Source organism: Lissotriton vulgaris, chromosome 3_1, assembly GCF_964263255.1.
Source record: "Lissotriton vulgaris chromosome 3_1, aLisVul1.2, whole genome shotgun sequence".
NCBI classification, from domain to species: domain Eukaryota; kingdom Metazoa; phylum Chordata; class Amphibia; order Caudata; family Salamandridae; genus Lissotriton; species Lissotriton vulgaris.
This window is the reverse complement of record NC_141689.1, coordinates 2,124,614,125-2,124,636,616: the sequence shown is the minus strand read 5'-3', so window position 1 is coordinate 2,124,636,616 and position 22,492 is coordinate 2,124,614,125. Positions and strand designations below refer to the sequence as shown.

Here is a 22,492-nt window from a genome sequence, read left to right as displayed (position 1 = left end):
CTTCTTTACCCTGAGAATGGTGAAGAAACTGCTCCCTTTTCTTCCCCCAACCGCAGGCAAAACCTTAATGTCCTCCCTGGTGTTATCTAGGGTGGATTATTGCAATGGTCTATTGCTTAACGCACAAGAGCAAGTTCTGAGCAAATTACAGCTTGTCCAGAACGCTGCTGCAAGAATTCTCATGGGTATACCTAAGCACGCTTCTATCTCTCCCACAATTCGTGAGCTCCACTGGTTACCAATAAGAAGCCGAATAAAGTTTAAGGCCATGTGTATCATTCACAAGGCCTTAAACAATAATGGACCTGATTTCTTCAAAAGAGCATTCAAACTGTACAAACCCAGCCGAACACTACGCTCTTCTTCGGCCCAACAGCTCCAAATCCCATGCACAAAAAAAGTATCTTGGGGAGATAGACGTTTTGTAGTGGCAGCATCAAAATTATGGAATCAGATCCCCTCCTCTGTCAAAAATCAATCATCACTACTCTCATTCCGCAAACACCTCAAGACCTGGTTCTTTAACCAGGAAGACGTCAGTGGAACCCCTGCAATCTGCAAACTCCAGCGCCGAGACACCGAAAGGTATTTGCGCGCTTTAGAAATTTAAAAAATAAATAAAAAAAATAAATATTGTAAATTGAAGTATGGATTAGTGACTCCATGATTGGCTCATTTGATTTCCTGTCAGACCCTAGAACAGTGCAATGCTGGTGCCTAGGGCTGGTAAACCAAATGCTACTGGTGGGCTTGCAGCACTGGTTGTGCCACCCACAGAAGCAGCCTGTAAAGAGTGTCTCAGATCTGCAATTGCAGAGCCTGTGTGCAGTCTGGTACTGCCATTTTGACTGGGCAAGTGCACCTACTTGCCAGTCCCTAACCCTCCCCTTTTCTGCATATTAGTCACCCCTATGGTAGGCCCAAGGGTAGGGTGCATTGTAGGTAAAAGGTAGGACATGCACTGATGTGTGTGGCCTGTCTTAATAGTGAATTACAGCCATTTTCGTGTTTCACTATTGCAAGGCTATCTGTTCTCCATAGGCCAGAATGGGCAGTTCATTATAGCATCTGATAATCCTAACTGATTCAGGGAACTAGATAGAAATTCGAGTTTAGTAAGCCTGAACTCAGAATGATAAAATACATCTTTTAGTGAAGTTGGTTTTAACATTCTGTGTTTGAAAATACCACTTTTAGAAAGCGGGCATTTTCTTGCCTAACTATCCAAGTCTGCCTCTGCTAGGTTGTATATTCCTTGTCTGGAGCTTGAGTGACAGAGGCTGGGGGATTTCAAGAGACAGGATGAGTCAGCACAGGGATGTATTAGAGCTATCTGCATGTAGATGGGTGGGAGGACCCTCTGCCTTCAGAAGACAAAGTATATGCTAGTATAAATATTGGGACTCAGACCCAAGAACTTTAGAACACTTTTCGGAAACAAGAAGAACCTTTGCTGAGGAGAGTAACCGGAGAAACTGAGGAGGAGACTATCCCTAAGCTAAGTGCTGTTTGGGGGATTGGCCTGCAGTGGTTGCCTGACTACCAAAGAAAGGAGAAAGGACTTTGTGTTACTTTCAAATCAATTTGTAAAGGATCTCCAAGGGCTTGAGATAGAGCTTGCCTCCTGCTGAAGACTCAGGGACAACAGACTTCATCAACCAGCTCCCCTGCCTTCCCTTAGTGGGAATTGAAGTGCCTGCTGTTGAGCTGGTCCTTCTGAGAGACTGGGTGTTGCTGGGAGCTGGAAGCGTGACTCAAGACGAAGAAGCATGTCACCGCCACAGCCGATGTCGGCGCATCACCGGAGAAGAGTGTCGCCATCGCAGCAGACGCTGTCGCATCACTGGGGAAGCATGCCGCCGCTAATGCTGCGCCATCGCATCACCTGAAGCTCCTCGCGTCACTGGAGCAGAGTGTCGCTGTTGCAGCAGATGCCGTCGCATCGCCGGAGAAGCATTTTGCAGGGCCTGTTGTGGCTCAGAAGTATCGGTGAGTCGTCGCACGGCCGTCGGGCATGCACCCATCGTTGTCGCATCAAGAAGAAGATGCCATTTTGCTTCATTGCACCGGATCTTCATCGCATCACGGCGCTGCGGGTCGCATCAACACGGAAGCCCAGTAAGAAACCAACGCATCACCTCCCCATGCGGAGAAGAACCAACGTATCTCCTACGCAGCAGTAGGGACCCAACGTATCAACATTCTTGCTTGTAAGTAACCAAAGCATCACCTTCCATGGAACACTTTCGTTGTATAGAGTTATGCATCTAAACGTACATTGAACTTAAAGTGTTGCATTTTATATCTAAAGAGAACTAAGCTATTTCTAACATTTTTAAAGTACAGTATTGTGGATTTTTGTTGTTTGTGGTCTTGTTAAGTCTATATAAAAATACTTCTTTTTATACTACGACTTGTGTGGTGTCCATCTGTAGTGTTGTCACTGGGTTACTGTATGTGTTCACAAATGCATCACACACTGCCTCTGAGATAAGCCTTTCTGCTCGTGCCAAGCTACCAAAGGAGTGAGCAGGAGTTATTTTAGGAGTGTACCCTCCTACCCTGACTAGATGCAAGGGTCCCTATTTGGTCAAAGGTACCTACCTCTGCCAACTACAGTCCCCCAAATCTAACAGTACTGAATCTAGATTAAGTTACAGGTCAGTAAATAACTTTATATCAGTTCTGTCCTCTGGGCACCATCCCATTGATGATAAGCCAGTAGGTATCCATCTTCCAATATGTAAGGTATTAAAAGGTATTAGGGTGGCTCCCCATCTGAAACCTAGATACTCTCAGTTATGGGATGTGACAAATGTTTTGTCATTATTGGAATCATGGCCTGATAATGTGTATTTATCATTGAAACAACTTTCTGCCAAGGTAACTAAACTTTTATGTTTGATTTCATGCAAAAGAGTGTAGGATATGCGAGGTCTCGAACTTACAGGTAGGTTGCTTTCTCCAGAAGGTATTTTGTTTCTTATTTCATAAATGGCAAAGACCCATTCCATTGATTATCCTGCTTTTCCACACAATGTGAAATTATGTGTGGTAAAATGGCTGAAAGTTAATGAAGAAAACACTTTGGCACATAGGGCTGACCCTCTAGGCCCTCTGTTGGCTAGTCAAAAACCTCTTTGTCCAGTTTCAGCACCAGCCTTGGCCTGTTGGGTCTGATGCATCATGTTGGAAGCTGGGATTGACATTTCCATGTATAGTGCTCATTCAGCTATAGAAGCTATGACATCTAAGGATGTTTGCTCTTGGGTCTAGACTAGAGGAAATTCTTTGTGCTGCTGATTGGTCATTTGATTCTATGTTTAAGATTATTTGTTATAAACCTATTGTAAATGTTTCTTCTGTTGTGGTTGGTGAGCTTTGAAACAGCATGATCAGTGCCTCCGGTCCTGCCATAGAATAGAAAATGTTCTAGCAGCTGCAACAAGAATTTTAGATTCTATTCAGGACATGGAGGCAAGGATTATCCCACCCATTGGTACATGGAACATTTATGATATAATAGTTATGAAAATATATGTGTTATGTACAGACTGTTTCTTTTGGCCCGCCCTTGTTATTCAACTTACGTCAAGATGGGATTCATGCTACTTTTGTTTACAGGTTCAAAACCGAAACAAAACTGAAGCTCCTGTGCAAGGCTGTTTCCAGTGGACTGTGTTCACGACTCTGGTTGCAGTATTCGTATTTTCTTCTGTTGGGATGTGACGTTCTGGACTTTGGTAACTTTCCATTGAAAGTCTTTGGAAATGTTCTTTCGTTCATTTTATGAACATACTTCTCTTATTCGGTGGACTGCCTGTTCGCAAAGAAAGAGGCAGGAAAGATTATGCCTCTCTAATTTGTACATTATACTGAGAGACTATTAGTGGATTAATAAGAGGCATGGTTCAAAGCCTCATAGTATATAGTGTTGTAATGTATTTACTGTTTTTTCATTGGCTGCTATTTTGGGAGTAGTAAAGATTGAAAAGCGTAATGGTCAAGTTTGTGTCCTTTATAGAATCTAAAATTCTTGTAGAAACTACAAAAAGATGTTCTAATCCAGGTTTAAAAACTTAGGAAATTGTGTGAAATCCATGGGTGGATGCATGGTAACACAAATGCCCCACCCATGGAACGTCTATCACTAAGAAATGTTATTCAACGCAGCACACACTGCTGAATGGCATTACATTTCTTTATATAGCCACACAAGGCCATGCAAATCAGTTTTGAGGGGCTCTCTAAATCCAAAATAATCCGTTCCATTACCCTGCTTTGCCTTCCGTGGTGGAAGGGCGGGGGCAAAGTCTACTTAAATATGGCCCTATATGTGTATTACTTCACATAGGTTCATGTGTTTTACATATGATCCTGGGAACATGCCAAACTTCAACGTGTGCTAAAATAAAATGCCACAGTCACATAGTTCTTGGCTGATGAGGGAAGCGAAAAAAATGCAAACAAACAATGCACTTGCTTGTACTTTCCCAAACCCCTTTCCAAATCACTTACTGAGAAATAAAGTAACCATTGGGGAGTCCTTAGTTCACTCACACACATTCCCAGATCACTTAATTGCTCTTGTAATAACAAGCATTTGCAATGCAATAGATCTACCATTTACACAAGTTTTAGCTACTGACATTGCAAATAACAATGCCTTTTTTTGTTTTCGTTTTTAAAACACATCAAAGGTATTGTCATTTACAATGCCATTAGCTTAAACTCGCGTAAATGCGAGACCTATTGCATTGAAAATGCTTGTTTTTCTTTGTGTCTTTATAGGCAGTGTTTTCGCCAACTTGGCCACGTCTCTTTGCTTTCAAACCCCCACTTCTAAAATTCAGAGGCTGACAAAGCGAATTACAGGAGCAGATTAGATGGTTCAGTGGTGGGAAAGACTAGAGAGGGTCATAAGTCACTGCACCCTCCCAGGAAGTAAATTTGGCACCATGAAAATCTGCTTCCGGTCCAGGCAGTGATGATACTAATGCAACACACTTGCATATGTGGCCGATAGGTGATGCGTACAAGCACTTGAAAATACACACAATACGTTCAAAAAAATGTAGGTGGTTAAGGACAATCGGGCAAATATGGAATGTTGGTGAGATCAGCGTTCTCGTGCGGATACGGACAAAACTACAGACATGAAAATAACAGTTCTTGCAGATGCGTTTTTCAGGTCACGATGACGGTTGAATATAGAAATATATTTGTCATGTTGGTAAACATGTTGAAAAATCAACCGAGCAAAAATGAATGAATAGTTGTGTCTGAATGCATTGCCTGTTGTAATGTGTAGTATTATCGGAATAGCTCAGCAGCCCTGTGTCTTTCGACTTGGTATCAAAAGCCATCTAATGATTCAATCATGACTTTTGAAGAGTTTTAAATGCCCTCTACATTGGGGAACAGCATTGTGGAATGATGGAAGGGGAACGTCGGCGCTTACCTCTAAGGTGGAAATCCATTTACTATTCTCTTTATTGAAGGTCTCGGATTGTCTTATTTCTGGCAGGAAAGGGGAGGGGGGCTAGAAGAGAGGGGACGCTCTTTGTTCCTGCTTGAGGGCAGCCTGCTTCAAAGGCTGAAATTAATGGCAAACAAAATTGGCACGATCCCGTGTCATGCCAAGCGGGGCCAGCCATTCGAGGGTTATCATTAAGTAAAGACAACAAGAAAACAGATCATTTTTCGGAGGGGAGAAACTACCTGTGCCCAGGGTGAGGAATAACATTTTATAAAATCCTTATCTGATAATGACCTTCGTGCTTGGTTTTTTATTTACAAGCTGCTGCCAGAAATTGTGTTCGCTCCCAAAAAATCCTCATCCGATAATGACAGTGATTGGTTTTTTATTCACGAGCTGCTTCCAGAAATTGTGTTCGCTCCACAGAACCAGTAGGAGAAAAAAAAAAGTGCTTGCCATCTGTTTTCACTCAGCTGTGTTTATATTTAAATCACACTTTGACTTTCACTTTAAATGAAAGAGCAATGCAAAAATAAACAAGAGGCTGAGTTAAAACAGATGGCCTGACAAAGATAAGAAATGCTTTGCAACAGCCGCAAAGCAGACGAGTCAGTTCGGATGGGCCGGACCAGCGGCACCCAAAAAAGCTCATTTCCAATGACAGGCCACCGTTTAGCATAAACGGTGACACCAGCCAATGGAAATGAGGGGCAGGGCTTCAAGCCCTCTTCTGAAATCTGCTCTCTCACAATATCTCACGCCCAGCGAGCAGCGCTTTGCGCTGTAACGCCAGGCAAGACCTAAAAAGCACTCCTTCCAGCATACAGTGACATTGGCTCGTCTCTCTGGAACCCGATGCAGTGGCTGTGTGCTGCGTCACCCTTTTCAGGCCTAACTCTTCCACAGCAGTTGTTAGCATGAGTTCAAGCAGGGCTCAGAAGGAAACTATGTAGCTGTCGACATAAAAGAAGTTCTCCCCTGATGGAAGGGTTGCATGCCTACAGGCAAACAGTGTCTATATTAGAATGGATTTTTTTTTAAGGCTGCAAAGGGAATATTTAGATAAAATGACACTGTATTAGCACACAAGTTAAACATTTAAAACAAACCATGCTGAGTTCAGAAAAAAGGACTCATATTTTAATAGAGAATACATAGAATTTATCATGTGAAACTTTTAAAAATGTAAGCTAAATGCTATTTGCAAAATGTAAAATATAGCAAAAAACAAATGCAAGGATGTGATAGGATTAAGCCATATTATAAACAGTATACAGCCACTTTTCTTAACAAGTGTGTTGTCAAAGGCAGTTTATAGAAACCATTAACAATTGCTCCGCCTGGTAAACATGGAAAGGGGAGCGAAATTAGAGCAGTGGAGTCTATGCCCCTCCTTTCAAGGAACATCTTTATCCCATAGAAGATATCCCACAAATGTTGCATTCTTCTGTCTCTGTGAGCAGGGGTTGAGGCATACTGCTGACTTCAGCAACAACTGCAGTGTGCAAGGAATCTTGGCCTGTGCAGATACACTCCTATGCCTCTTGATGGACGCAGACTCTGACAAGTAAAGGAGCAAAAAGCCATCACTTTTGATGTTTGACACACCAGCACAAAATGGCCACACTGTTGGAAGATCAAAATGTGACTGGCATTTCTAACATAACAATTGCTAAATGGGAGAGTACTAAAAGACCCTTAGTATATATGCTGTATGTGGGCTAATACACAATGTAAATGACATCTAGAACCCCTCTCTCTTTACACTATGTATTAAGATTTTTATTTGCACCACAAGTCTGGCGTCTCTAGCCCAGACCTAAAGTGTTCGGCAGTAAACCCTAAGTGAGGCCCCTTTGAGATGTTTGTATTCTGCTCCCACCAGCCATATTTCTACAAATGGGTATTGAGACGAAATGCGATTCACATATTGTATGCTTAAAGATCATCAATTGTTGTCTTGATTGGGAATGCAGCTTCATGTCTTTAAAGTTATCAGGAAATCAATACCTTATATATTGAATAATTATACAGCTTTGTTAGTTAAATATAAAATCCAATTTGCCTTTAATTTTGGATGAAGTTGTGTTCAACATTATAACAACTGATGACTGCATATTGTCAATACAATCTGATGAGAGCCAATTATAATAAAGACGTCCTACCAATACAGGTTAAAAAACAGTCAAGAGAGCAAAGAGTCCGTAGAGTAAAGCACAGGGATATGCAATAAGGAGTTGCTGCCCTTCCATGGCTAATGTAGAGATAAACATTTTGGAAGCAGACAGACTGCACCATCCGATGATCACCATCGCCAGCAGAGTCCCCAGAAGCCCTCTACAAAACACAAAAGAAAGGTAGATTGAAAATAAGTCACAGATTGAGTTAGGTGTGTGGACATATTAGCTGACAATGGTTCAAGGAAGGGGTTGTGAAGTCAAGTTGTGGCAGCATGGGGCCTGATTTGGAGTTTCGAAAATACCTGAACTTCAGGACTAAGGGCCTCATTTAGTTTGGCAGAATAGGACAATTCTCCTGCTTTGCCAACCTCGCTATACCCATGCATCATTAAGTGACAGGGAAACCAAAAAGTTTCTGATGATGGAACCTCAGCTGGCTCTGCAATGGGACACCTGGCAACCTTATAATCTGAACGTTTATTTCAAGTAAAAAAAAAAGAACGCCAGGCAGGCAAAGCAGTATGATACCAGCTCGGCACTCAGAGCTGTTATGAGTGCAACTGCCACATCGATGGATTCAGTGAAGGTATGAGAGATCGAGGTCAGGTAGCCAGAACTATCTAAATGTGGAGGATGACCCTTCACTTGGTGGGGGGTCACTAATGAATATTTAAATAAGTCCCCCTCAGTGGTAAATCTGGAGGAAATTCCACCAGAAGAATTTCCTCCACACCTCTATGCTTATGGAGAAGAAAATTCCACTGGTGGATTCCCTCCTGAATTATCAGCTTCTCCAGCAGTTGAAGATTATTTTTACCGTTACTATTATTACCCAAATGTAATTCAGGACTTATAGAAAAGACACAAGTCAGTGATTTGGAAAACTAGACGTTCATTGCAAATTAAAATGGCATTCATTATTTTATCACTTGTACTTGTATTCACGATTTAGCAGTTTTTAACTATCATTGCAAGATTTTGGTGATTAGTATACTTTGTATGTTATACGTGCAGATACGTTTTTCAAGACCTTACAATTAGGCAATAAAACAGCAAAAGTAACACTGTTGAACCCTTTTTTTAAATGGCAGGTTGCAAAGGAAAACAAGAGCAGAAATTGTATGCATTGCATGTACATTTTCTCAGGCACCAGTAACATTCATAATCACAATCTATTACATTCATGGCTATGAAAAACAAGTAATTGATTTGAATCTTAAGAAACATGACAAAAACTGTTGATATGTTGTGTATTGCGCGAGATGATCTGTGACAATGACATAACTATACTCGAACGGTACAGTTTTTCTGTGTAGGTGCATTTCTTGAAATCCTGAAAACAGTAAAATTGCTTTCAACTATATTTGTAGTAAGAGCAATAGAACTAAGAAACATAATATACCTCTTCCTAAATAATCGATCTTTTGTTCAGATTTTGGTTAATTCTTTGTTCAAGGCTTTAGTTGAGAAATGGCGAATTTACCTTGCAATGATTCTTTTTTATTTGCTTAAAGTGATGTTGACCAAAAAGTCTCCCAACCCATACTAATGATACATTTAGGATCTGATTGAGCAATAATTTGTTATTTATTGTTTTGGGGTATTGAGAAATTACATGTGTATTGAACCTGGCTCTTTTTGCAGGGTCATCCCAGAACGTTTTGGCTTTCTCCTGTGTTTTCTCAGACCTGTTGTTGGTGGTTTATTGACTCTGGCACGTTGTTACTGCTGATCAGTATTAAAGTGCATGTGCTCTCTCCGGTAAACTTGGTAAGATTGGTATACACCTGTTTGCCTATAAGTCCCTTGTACAGTGGTATCCTGTATGCCCAGGGCCTGTAAATTAAATGCTACAAGTGGGCTTGAAGTGCTGCTCGCGCCAACCACTGAAGTAGCCTTTCAAACCTGTCTCAGGCTTCTGCCACTGCAGGGCCAGTGCACACAGTTTACTGCCGCAGTGACATGGCATGTAGAGTGGTTGCCACAACTGAAGCTCCCCTTTTACTACATATGTAAGGTAGGCGATATCTAGCCCTATGGGCATGGTGCTGTGTAGGTAAAAGGTAGGACATGTGCCTTAACTGTGTGGCATGTCCTGGTAGTGACAAAAAGTCTATTTGGTTTTTCACTGCTATGTGGCTGCCGCTCTCTTATACGGTTGCATTGGGAATTCCCTAATATGAGCTTCAGTGGTAATTTCTGATCTGAGAGGGGTAGCGTGACTATGTTTGGAATAGTAGTGATAAATCCTGCTTAATGGTGAAAGCAGATCTATTATTACTATTTTGAAATGCCACTTTTAGAAGTGGGCATTTCCGTGTGCTTATGTGTCTTTGCGCCCTGCCTGGATGCGTATTGACCATTTGGTTTTGACTGACAGGAGAGAGTGTATGTGCGTTCACAGTAGACAGTCACAAAGGGGGTTGAGGTGTGTCCGGCCTTGCCTGGGTGACTCAGCACTCGGATGAATAGAACTTGGCTGAATTTAGAGTAGCGGGAGGAGTTTCACTTGCACCTGAATAGGTGTTATGTGGCATTTTAGGCTCCGAGTGAATTTTCCTGATTCATGCCCTTATATAGGTACAATTCACATTGCCCTAATATAGGCATAGAAATCAAGCCTTATTTAGACATAACCCACGCAGACCAAATACAGGCCTGTCTACTTCCACCTGTACCAAACGTCACAATGATTTCATGGAAAATCAGCTTAAGCAGTCAGGGACTTTCCCTGCTTGAATATAGAGTTGTCCAAGAACTCATGTACTTTGCAAAGAACGACTATTCCCTAGGGGTTCTTTCCTGACATTATTATGCCCGACTTTACGTCAAACTATGGCATTCCTAGAGATCTTCAAGCTATAAATACACCTTCACTTGCTCAAGCAAGACATGGTGGTTCGGAGCAGTTCGACTATCTACTTGCCCGACGTAGCTCGCTACAGCAAGTACTGAAGGAAGCCGACCCTCCAGCTGACGCACTGATCGAGAGACTGCCTTTCTCTTGCTGAGAATCCAGCTCCAGTGTTTCCAAGCTCCCCTTGCGGGTTGTTGGGAAATCGAGTCCCAAGACTTAGATACCAGACCTCCTTCATTCTAAACTAAGGTATGGAGATGATTAGAACCTAGAGAAATCTTGGATAGATTCTTGGCAAAGAAAACTAAAACCTATGCTACACAATACTTACTTCTTCCCGCGTACTAGACTTAGGTTAGGTACATTGGGGTAGGCGTATTTTAGAAGCACCAGTTGAGTATTTTAAGTCATTGTTAATTATGTATGTACTTCACTTCAAAGTACTTTATTCGGTTAAAAATTAATAACCATAAAAGCATACAAAGTACAAAATTCAATTACATTAAAATATTACACAAAGTCAAAAATGTAGATCAGTTTTCCTTGTGATCAAACAATAAACAGTCAACACCTCCAGGAATAGATACAAGTTAAAGGAAAAAGCAATTAAAAACGAAAGTTGAGGTTTGTTACATTTTGGCAAAGCGATATTGTACATCATACAAAAAGAATAATAACTGTACATTAATGATTACTGATTGGGGCAATATCCTTGTCCTATCGGATCACCATATCTAAGCCAGGAAGTAGGTTTTGGTGATTATATGTGGGTATCTGCTGGTAGCTGATCGATACAGGGCCCCTCCTGTCCACCCAGTGGTTTTCCTCTACACTCCATCTTGTGGTTGGAAAATACACAGTTCTGGGGTAGAAATCGCACAATTCCTGTGTTGCTATTGGCCCATCTCCTCTTTGTGGCTCTCAGCTATGCAGATATGGGACGACCTGGTTATCCCTGAAGTTAACAATTACCAGGTCTCTGGCTATGGTCTTGGGTCGGGAACCTATCCACCCCTCCCTTCTCACATTTAGAATTCTTCCGTCGATATTAAATGGAAGGGGTCTATTCTTCATCAGCCAAAACTGTACTTTGTTTTTAAGGTCCTGGTGACCTTCAATTTTTCCGATAGTGAGCTCAGGCACTCCTGAGAGGACACACACATAGGGTGCTGCCTCCGGTGATAAGTTTATACATTTATTAATTGCAGCTAACCCCTCACAACTCATTCCTACTTTGTTCGACCCTGCTCTGGGAGCAGAGCTAGGGGCCATTGTCGATTTTTTGGGTACCTCCTTGCTTTTAAAAACTAATGATACGGGATCCAGTAGCTGGCTCTGGGCAATGTTGCTGTTTACAGTGGTGTCAAGCTTATTTAAGGGAACCATGCTCTAAGATTGGTTGTTTGGCTTGGTATTTTCATCTTTTTTTGAAAGCTTTTCCCCAATTCTCTCTATCCTCTCAATAAGCGGAAATAGTAAGGTTTTGACCAGTTCTTCTAGATGGACCAGCAAAATAGAAGGTAAGAGGTATACAGGGGTTTCCGGTGTTTGACGTGCTTTGGGTGTCTCGAGGGTGGTAGTGTCAATAACCGGAGGAGGGCTTGAGTTTATTTTTTGGTATTTCGCTGGTTTCCCATTATGTTCCATACCTTTACGTTTTATGTTCTGGGAAGAGACCTGGGGATGTGCTGTTGCTTGAATGGTAGATTTATCTGTTAGTGCAATAAGAGTTTCCAGGGGACTTCTATTGGGTTGATACGATTTCCTAGGCTCGGGGCTTCCAATACCAGTAGGGCACATTGGGGGACCGGTTTGTTCAATTCCCTGCTCTCTAGGAATGTACCTAGTATTGCAAATTTCATTAAGTTCCCTAAGTAGTAAAGAGTTTGGTGAATCTGTGGTAATCGAAGGGGATCGTATGCAGCATGTGGTATCATTAGGAAGGCTGTGTTCTATTGTCTCAATGGCCGATGTTACCCTTGTTATATACAGGTCCAGTGTCCCCTTAAGTGACCCTCCCTGAGGAGAAGATTGTTTGGGGGGCCCTTTAGGGGTCATGGTGCAACTAGCTTATAACCCAAAAGCACACACCTATGTATGGGACCAGTGGGTATCTTAATCAACAATGGGGCTACTTGGAGAGGACAAAGATGTTTGTTGTCAGCCTCTAGAAGATTAGTCTCTAGACAAGCATACCTTAGTTCATTACGTTAGTCCCGGAAGACCAGGATGGGTGTTCCGACCCGACCTTTTCTGGCCTCTGAGGGCCACAGAGGGCCACCCTTTGCCCGGGCTTAGCCCGGCGTCCCGCGAGGGAGGAATGTCGGTAATTTTATGCGCCTCCTGGCGCTGTGCTGTGGTCACGTGGTTCCTGTGGGCGGCTGGGGATTGCAGTCCCCTGTCCTGCACTCCACGCGGCAGCCGGCGCTTCCCCAGGTGGAAATGGGAGCGGGCAGCGTGAGGCAGGCGGCGATCCCAGCAAGTGAAAGGGCGAAAAGGTCAGCAACTCTCCACCCGGGCTCCCCAGCAGCAGTTGAAACAGGCAAGTCCAAAAAAACGCTCCCCCTTCATAGATCAGCTTCGTTCACAGTGGCTCAGTTCTCCCAAAGAAAACGGAGTATCGCAATCCTATGGCAACGCAGACCTGTGAGCACTAGTCGTGACCCTGCCCCATTCAGTCCCAGCTAAACAGTATGCCGCTCCACATGCTTCTGCCCATCAGCAGTAAGGGATGGACTGTAGATGTGCTCCCCTTTGAGAGCCTTGCCAGCAATGCCCACACCTCCATGGTCCCTATCCAGGCATTGATCACGGAACTGCTCTGAACTGGGAGCCATTCCACCTGTCCTGGTGCGCTACTCAGGCCTAGTCTCAATCAGTGCTTCACCCCCTGGGGGCCGTGCAAGAGTCGCTCTCAGGTCCCTCAACAGGCTCCGGTTCCCATTAGGCCAGAACCAGTGCTGCCGATTTCCCCCATGAGCCCTGAGGCAGGCACCAACAGTCAGTCGCCCAGGGTCAGGGGAAGCTCTACGGGGTACTGATTCCCCCCTCTCCAGCCTCTAGTTGGTGCATGCGGCTCTCCTTTCGCTCCGGGCTCACGTCTGCCGAATGTGCACACTGCCCGCCACAGCTCGCAGGCTGCGACCGCCTCCCATGGACCCGCGTCCGCCTCCGCAGCCGGGGGCCCGGGTAGATCGCACCCCACTCACCGCAGCAGGTTTAGTGGTGCCACAGCCCCTCAACAGGCAGTCGGGAGCATTCACTCTGCCACACCTTCTCCTGCTTGCCCAGCGCAGTCTCAGGCGTCCGGCGCTGCGGGGACGCCGTAGACCGACACAGCCCACTCAGCTCGGCGATCCGCCCCAGGTGGAAACGTCTGCAGTCTGCCAAGCTAATGTATGTATTTATATATGGTTTAGGAACCATACAATGCTCTTACAGTAATATTTTATAATATTGTTCTCACTGTGCGCATTTTACTTTGCAGTCTGCATTACGATTGTAGCAGTTCACTTTTCTTGCATGAAAAAGAAGACTGTTCAATAAACCTTTTATTAAAAACACCCGTCTCTCTATTTCTCTGCAACTCTGTAGAAAAGAAGCATGCACAAGTGACTGAGTGAAATACTTATCTATTGTTTTCGCAACTCTGGAGATACATTTCTTATTCTTGGGAAACAAAGTTGTCATGTTTATGCGGTTGTCAGAAACTAATCCCTTCTTTTGAATTCGAGAAAGTTTCTAGTGACCTCTGAGCTAGCTGGCATTCACTATAAAGTTTAGTATATTCGATAGAGACCTAGTCGACTTCAGTCCTATGTCTAATCTATAGGATATAGTATTCCAATGCGCAGTGCCTATTGGTAAAATAGGAACTACACTACATAGGCCTGGTCTGCATTTGGAGTGGTGGGAGGAGTTACACCTGCACCTGAATAGGGCTCTGCTTGCCTTCTACAATGCTGTCTCCATTGGTGTGTCTGGGGGCAGGGCTTACAGTATGAATGGGGCTGTTGTTCACTTCTAATATGTATTTGAAGTGCCCACAGAACAAAGACTTTTGCACCATAAATACAGGGGCTGTGACCCCATGAAAATTAGAAGACACTGCGTTAACCGCACCTGGCCAGAGGACTGCAAAGAGGAACCGCCAATGGACTGGACTGCTGGAAGTGATGGCCTGCTGCCTGTGGGCTAAGCGAACCCTTGTGCTGGCCTACCTGTGTGCACCTTGCTGGTGTGCCCCAGTGATCTCTCAAGAGGGCAGCATAAACCCCTGGTCCATGGCAGTAGAGTGCTGGGGAACACTTCATGTTCCCTTTATTTGTCTCCAGGGTGGAGACAGGCTGATTGTTTTATTTTTGTTGCTCATAGTGCACTGCTGGAGCGCTGTAAATTCTGTCACTCACCCTGTCCTGAAGCAAGGAAAGGGTGTTTTGTGTAGCCATCCAGCGCTCGGGCTGCATTTCTTCAGTGCGGTGGTTGAGCCTCGGGAGGGGAGAGCTAAAGCCGGAGAAGCACTCTCCCTCTCTTCTCCCGGCATCATGATTGGTTTTGGAGCAGCTGGGGCTCCGATATGTGGCCCCAGGCTAACCAACAGTGCAAGAAGAGCAAGGATTACCAGCCAGGGAAGTGCCCTGCATTGCCTTAGCAACACCAACGTCACTGGAGGCGGAGCCAGCTGCTGTGGAGGGCCGGACGGAGTTGAGCAAAGCTGAAGGAGATTTCACTGTGTGTTCCGTCGCTGTAGCTCAGAAGGAGTCAGCGCCCATGACCCCCAATCCTGAGAGCTAAAAGAGGGCACTCCGTTACGTTACGTTAAAAATATTTGTACCGCGCACGTTCACCAACGGTTTCATGGCGCTCTTGACAAAACGGTGACCAGGGAGGAGGATTTACTCAAATGCTGACTGAAATAACAGGGTTTTTAATAGTTTGCGAAAGCAGTCGTAGCTGGGGCAGAGACGAAGTTCAGTTGGAAGGGAATTCCAGGTGGAGGGAGCTAAGACAGAAAAACTCAGCCCTCCATGCTTTTTTCGTCTGCATTTAGGAACCACAAGATAATTAAGAGATGTTGAACGGAGATCTCTGTGGGGAACGTAACGTGTCAGGCAAGATGAGATAAAGGCGGGGGCTGAATCAGATAGGGCTTTGAAGATGGTACATCCAAGCTTGAAGGTGCAGCGTTTGGAGACAGGGAGCCAGTGAAGATTGCGCAGAAGGGGGGCGACGTGCTGATGTTTCGGCTGGTGGAAGATCAGGCGGGCTGCCTGATTCTGCACCAGTTGCAGCCGGTGGAGGTGGAGTGCTGGAATCCCCACATAAAGAATGTTAGCATAGTCAGGTCTAGAGGTGATAAGGGCAAGGATGACTAGAATCAGGGCATCTCTGGTAAGGAACCTACTGATTTTGCGAATCCGCCTTAGATGGAAAAAACAGGATGAGTTGACTGAATTGATTTGTGGTCTCAAAGAGAGGTCTTCAGAGATGATCACCCCCAGACTCTTCACAGTGCTCACAGGAGTGGGTGCCGTCCCTAGAGATGAAGGCCAAAAGGTGGAATTCCACGGATTAGAGGAGCCCCCCACTAGTACAAGCTCTGTTTTTGTGGGGTTCAATTTCAATTGGCTGTGAAACATCCACTCCGCAATGGCCAGCATGGTGGACTGGAAATTAAGACAGGAGGAAGGAAGAGAATCAATGGGAAAAATTAACTGAAGATCGTCCGCATAGTTGAATATGATGACCGGGGTATTACGGAGGGAGGCTAAAAGAGGCTGTAAGTACAAATTAAATAATAAGGGTGATAGCGCAGAGCCCTGAGGGGCCCGCAAGTTAGAGATGAGTAGGGTGCAGAGAAAGTGGACAGATGAACTGCCTGAGATCGGTGGTCTAAGAAGGATCTAAGCCAATCGAGGGTCACCCCCTGGATGCCAGCATTGTTGACACGGTCGATCAAGATAGTATGATGGAACGTGTCAAAAGCTGCCGACAGGTCCAAAAGGACAAGGGCCTGAGAGATGTTTTTGTCGGCACTCCGTAACGCAGTGGTGTTCTGCTGGAGGGCCTCACTCCTGGCTGGGCTGCCTGACTATTAGGTGGAATCAAAGTCCCGGCCCCCCTTAAAAGCCACATTAGGAGACTTGGGGAGGTCTACCAACATACGCCGGACATTGTCGCAGCTGCACCGCATTGTAGTCGGTGACTGCACTTTTACCTGCTGTTGGGGCATTAAGTCTTTGATGCACTGCGGGGTAGAACGAAACACCATGAAGACTTCTGAGGTTTTTTTGTGTTAGAGTTTTAGGGTTTGCACCACGGGTACAGAGAGATACAATGTCAGTATGATATTTCTATGATGTGTGCAGTCAATAGGCACTTGATGTAGTGCACTGATGGGGTTGTTATGACAATTGCCCAATTGGCAAAGTGATTGGTGTAATCTATGTGACGTCATGATAGGTGCCTAGTGGCACAGGGATTTATGTGATTAGGGTCTAATGTGTTTTTTCAATAATACAAAGGATATTTGTATCTAACCTTGTATAGAGTCTCTTTTTGTGGTGTGTCTATGCTGTCACTGTTGTGTGAGTGTGTTGCGCAAGAGCATTACACAGTACCTCTGAGATGAGCCTTTCTTCAGTGTGAGAAGTTGGCCTGGTATATGATGTTCACTAGTTCTAGTTCTTGTACCATGCCAAGCAACCCTTATGATGATTGGTTGTAAGTCAACCTTATACACCAGCTATCCTAGAGGTAGCGTGGACAAAGCAGTCTTAGGGTAAACTCTGTAAAGGCATGTGAAGCAAGCTGTTTTACCATATACACTCCCCTTGAATACCAAATGAAAGGACACCACACATATATATATTGAATATATATATATATATATATATATATATATATATATATATATATATATATATATATATATATATATTACCTACTGGCTATCGCCAGTAGGTATATATAGTTAGAATTTTTTCTCTATGGGACTTTTGAAAATTCTATGTCTAATAACTTTGGCGTTTGTGGACGGAATCGGCTGAAATTTTCAGGAAAATGGCACATTTTGATTCTGAGCAGCCCCTGAAATTGGGGGGGTTTCGTCAAGGGGGGGCCGAGAAAAAAGGGGGGTCCCAAAACGCGTTTTTTGCATTGAGTTTTCCATAGGGCGGTTGGACTCACTTTTAGCTCGAACGGCTGAATGGATTTGCACGAAACTTGGCAAAATTGTAGGGACTGTTAGCCCGATGTGCCTTTGCTGGGTCTCAATATATGTGCTCCAGTAGTTTTTGAGAAATTAACGTTCAAACCAAGATATATATCTGTAACAGCGCTCTGGGCAGCGATCCGGTCCGCTTACTTTTCGCTTATCGGAACTTTGCGCGCAGAAAGCTGATTGGCTCTCCGGTGTCTGTCAACATTCTAAACAGTCCGGAGCGGACGCCATCTTGTCTCTCGGTAGGATCGAGAGAGAAGAAGAGGTGGAAAACGAAAGGGGAATTTAATGAAAGGGGGCAAGGTATCCCCCTCTTGACCCCCTAGGAATGTTGTTGGGGTTATTAAAGGGTCCCGTGGGGAAAATAAAAAAAAATGATTTTTCACGGTAGAAGCGCGGCCGCGAACTGGTAGCGAAACGGGAATTTGCCATTTTGAGCTTCGTTAATTAAATTACTAGTTATAAGTGGGTGCGGGAGACGTATCCTAATCCCCTATGTTTCCTGAGGGTGGCTGAGGAGGCTGATATATGTTGATACATCTCTTCCAGCGGCTGTGCGTGAGCTTTTTTTTTTTTTTTGCTGCGTGACAGTCCGGAGCGGCCGCCATCTTGTCTCTCGGTAGGATCGAGAGAGAAGAAAAGGTGAAAAACTAAGGGGGAATTTAATGAAAGGGGGCAAGGTATCCCCCTCTTCACCCCCTAGGAATGTTGTTGGGGTTATTAAAGGGTCCCGTGGGGAAAATAAAAAAAAAAATGATTTTTCACGGTAGAAGCGCTTCACGGGCCGCGAACTGGGCCGCAAACTGGTAGCGAAACGGGAATTCGCCATTTTGTGCTTCGTTAATTAAATTACTAGGTATAAGGGGGTGCGGGAGACGTATCCTAATCCCCTTACTAGTTATAAGTGGGTGCGGGAGACGTATCCTAATCCCCTATGTTTCCTGAGGGTGGCTGAGGAGGCTGATATATGTTGATACATCTCTTCCAGCGGCTGTGCGTGAGCTTTTTTTTTTTTTTTGCTGCGTGACAGTCCGGAGCGGCCGCCATCTTGTCTCTCGGTAGGATCGAGAGAGAAGAAAAGGTGAAAAACTAAGGGGGAATTTAATGAAAGGGGGCAAGGTATCCCCCTCTTCACCCCCTAGGAATGTTGTTGGGGTTATTAAAGGGTCCCGTGGGGAAAATAAAAAAAAAAATGATTTTTCACGGTAGAAGCGCTTCACGGGCCGCGAACTGGGCCGCAAACTGGTAGCGAAACGGGAATTCGCCATTTTGTGCTTCGTTAATTAAATTACTAGGTATAAGGGGGTGCGGGAGACGTATCCTAATCCCCTATGTTTCCTGAGGGTGGCTGAGGAGGCTGATATATGTTGATACATCTCTTCCAGCGGCTGCGCCATCTTGCCTTTTTTTCGAATGGCACAATTTTGTCGTGCACGGCAGCCATTTTAGATGCCAGGCTGGTCCCAGGATATCACCTAACCCTGCGGATGTAGTTTATGGCCCCAGCTGTAGAGAATTCAGACATGCCAATCCTCCTGATTTAGGCGTGTGACTACTGATTTCAGTGCTAGTCTCCCGCCTCCCGATTTCTGCAAGCAAAAACCCGGGGGCATATTACGAACAACTAGCGATAATTTTTGTCTCTAACTTGTTTAGAGACAAAAATTATCGCCGCACATCGGCGATTTTTATCGCAGATAAACCTTGCTATTATCGCAGAAAAGTCAGCGATATTCATGTATTATTGACCTAATGCTCTTAGCCATGTTATCCACCTCCCATTGGATAACATGGCTAAGAACTGCTCAGGGCAGGTGTTAGATTTTGGAGATATTCGCGCTTAGCGCGAATATCTCCAAAAGTTGGTAATAGAAGGTAGCGATGTTAGGGACTGTTTCCAGTCGCTAACATCTTGGCACGCCACTTTGCATGTCATTAGTGATAAATATCACTGACATGCAAAGCGGGGCCCAGGATGGTCGCTATCTCCTTTTAGCTGTCACTAACTGGTGTTAGCGACAGCTTGGTAATAGGGAGATAATTTTATCTCCGCTTTCATGGCTTTTAAAGCCAAAAAAGCGGAGATAAACCCCCTTGATAATATGCCCCACGATTCCTTGGGGGTTTCAGCCGACAGGGCTTGCTATTGTGTTACATGGTAATTTTTCCATGAAACGTCAGAGGGTCGATGCAGGGGTTCTAAAAGAGGTGATAAACCATTTAAGCCTCATGAACAAGCGCATGGTCTTTTAAAGATTTGTGAAGTACTCGGGGCGGCGGTGTGTGTGTGCCCTCTTTCAGGAGCGGGCGGGGGGGCACTGCCAGCAACTTGCCAGGTCAGGTAGTGTTCAACACGTGCATCACCCTTTCTCTGCCTGCTATTGCGCTCCATGCTTCGGAAAGGTAAGAAAAAGAACGTGCATTTGAGTTTGAAATGTCCGATCCTGCAGCAGCACACTTCCAAAGCCCACACATGACAATAACCCGATTCAAGGCCCCATTCACCCGTTTTTCAAAAAATAGATAACACTCCAACAAATTAAGGTTATAAAACTTTATTAACTTTTAACGATAATGAACAGAACAAAAACTAAAAACATTTAAACATTTCTTAACACAAAAAGCAACAATGGTTAGAAGCTGTCTTTTGTGCGAATAGTCCCAAGGCAGCACAACGTGCAGAGTTCTGGACGGCACCCAGGTGATGTCGCCTGGGTGCCGCACTGGTTTAGGGATCCTACAATGCTGCTCCGAAAATTGGCGTGGGGCGTCCCGGGTGGGGCGGGGGGAGGCCTCGTCAGTAGCGGTCTGTTGTGCGAATAGTCCCAAGGCAGCACAACGTGCAGAGTTCTGGACGGCACCCAGGTGATGTCGCCTGGGTGCCGCACTGGTTTAGGGATCCTACAATGCAGCACAGAAAAACAGCGTGGGGCGTCCCGGGTGGTGCGGGGGGAGGCCTCGTCAGTAGCGGTCTGTGTCCAGTGTCACATGGCTGACACAACATGTACGACAGGCACCCAGGTGATGTCCAGTAAACTGCCGCACTGGTTTTGGTATCCTACAATGCTGCTCCGAAAATTGGCGTGCGGCGGCCCGGGGGGGGGGGGGAGGCGGCGTGAACGGGCCTCCCCAGGTGGCGGCCATCTAGCTGAGTTGCGCTCGCTCTTGCGGCCACAGCGTCTCGCTCACCATGTTGTGGAGTTGCTCCCACTCTTGCAGTGCAGCGATAGGCGGCTGCCACATGGCTGTCAAAATGGCGGACGGCTCCTCGGTTTTGGGCCTGGTCCACTGAAATGGCCCTGGGACACCTTGGAACTCGGACGCTTGCCTGCTAGGGCTTGGGCTCCATTCTCGAAAAGCGTCCCCTCAGCCGTGAAGATTGTATAAAAGTCTTGGGGGCCCCCGACTCCCGCAGTCTTCCGGTGGGGAGCGGCTGCCATGATTGCTCGCGGAATGACCACGACGGAGCCACGAGATGGTGGTGCTCTCATGCTGACGCCAGCTTCAGTCTGAATGATCCAGAAACAAGGTGGGGCTTTCATCGTTTGGGAAAAAAAATGTTCTAAACCAATGAAAAGTGTTATTTTTAGGTCATATGACCAAGCCTTCCATCTTTAGGAAACCAAAAGTAAAATGAACCAATGAAAAGTTTTATAAACAAGTCACATGACCTGTTCTGCGGCATAGGGCTACAAAAAGCGTAGAAAATCCGTTGGCACGTGAGGCGGCGTCAGTAGCGGACCGATGTGCGAATAGGCCGAAGGCAGCACAACGCGTCGAGATCCGGATGGCACCGAGGTGGTGTCCAGCAAATTGCCGCACTGGTGTGGCCATCCTACAATGCTGCGCCGAAAGACGGCGTGTCCAGCTGAGTTGCGGTCACTGTCAGTAGCGGACCGATGTGCGAATAGGCCGAAGGCAGCACAACGCGTCGAGATCCGGATGGCACCGATGTGGTGTCCAGCAAATTGCCGCACTGGTGTGGCCATCCTACAATGCTGCGCCGAAAGACGGCGTGTCCAGCTGAGTTGCGGTCACTGTTGCGGTACAGTGACTCGAACGCGCCGAGATCCGGATGGCACCGAGGTGGTGTCCAGCAAATTGCCGCACTGGTGTGGCCATCCTACAATGCTGCGCCGAAAGACGGCGTGTCCAGCTGAGTTGCGGTCACTGTTGCGGTACAGTGACTCGAACGCGCCGAGATCCGGATGGCACCGAGGTGGTGTCCAGCAAATTGCCGCACTGGTGTGGCCATCCTACAATGCTGCGCCGAAAGACGGCGTGTCCAGCTGAATTGCGGTCACTGTTGCGGTACAGTGACTCGAACGCGCCGAGATCCGGATGGCACCGAGGTGGTGTCTAGCAAATTGCCGCACTGGTGTGGCCATCCTACAATGCTGCGCCGAAAGACGGCGTGTCCAGCTGAGTTGCGGTCACTGTTGCGGTACAGTGAGTCGAACGCGCCGAGATCTGGATGGCCAAGTTTCAAGTTTCATCTGGCAGTTTTTCTCCATCCCTCCTGGATCAAAGAAGGTGAATGCTATGCTGTCCTATGGCAACATGAGCATCAACCTGATGAATACGGCATTCGAAAATCATAAATGCCCTAATGCACCCAAGAAGTAATTTTTTTTTTGCTCCAGTTGAGCCGTTTTCAATGCCTGTTTTTTGTTGTTTCCCCTCCATCAAGAACAAAACAAAAATACAAGGCGCTAAGATCCGAATGGCAAGTCCTGGATGTTGAGTGCCTCAGT

General features: G+C 45.5%; 1 protein-coding gene across 1 annotated transcript in view; it reads right to left on the bottom strand.

Moving 5' to 3' along the window:
* Nucleotides 1-6,597: 6,597 nt before the first annotated feature.
* YIPF7 (Yip1 domain family member 7) overlaps nucleotides 6,598-22,492 on the bottom strand; it is a 279,885-nt gene continuing 263,990 nt past the window's right edge. The window contains exon 5 of the mRNA XM_086963882.1: nucleotides 6,598-7,816. Within this exon, the coding sequence (XP_086820008.1) occupies nucleotides 7,654-7,816 (163 nt within the window). The 3' untranslated portion in view covers nucleotides 6,598-7,653. The remainder of the gene's footprint in view (nucleotides 7,817-22,492) is intronic.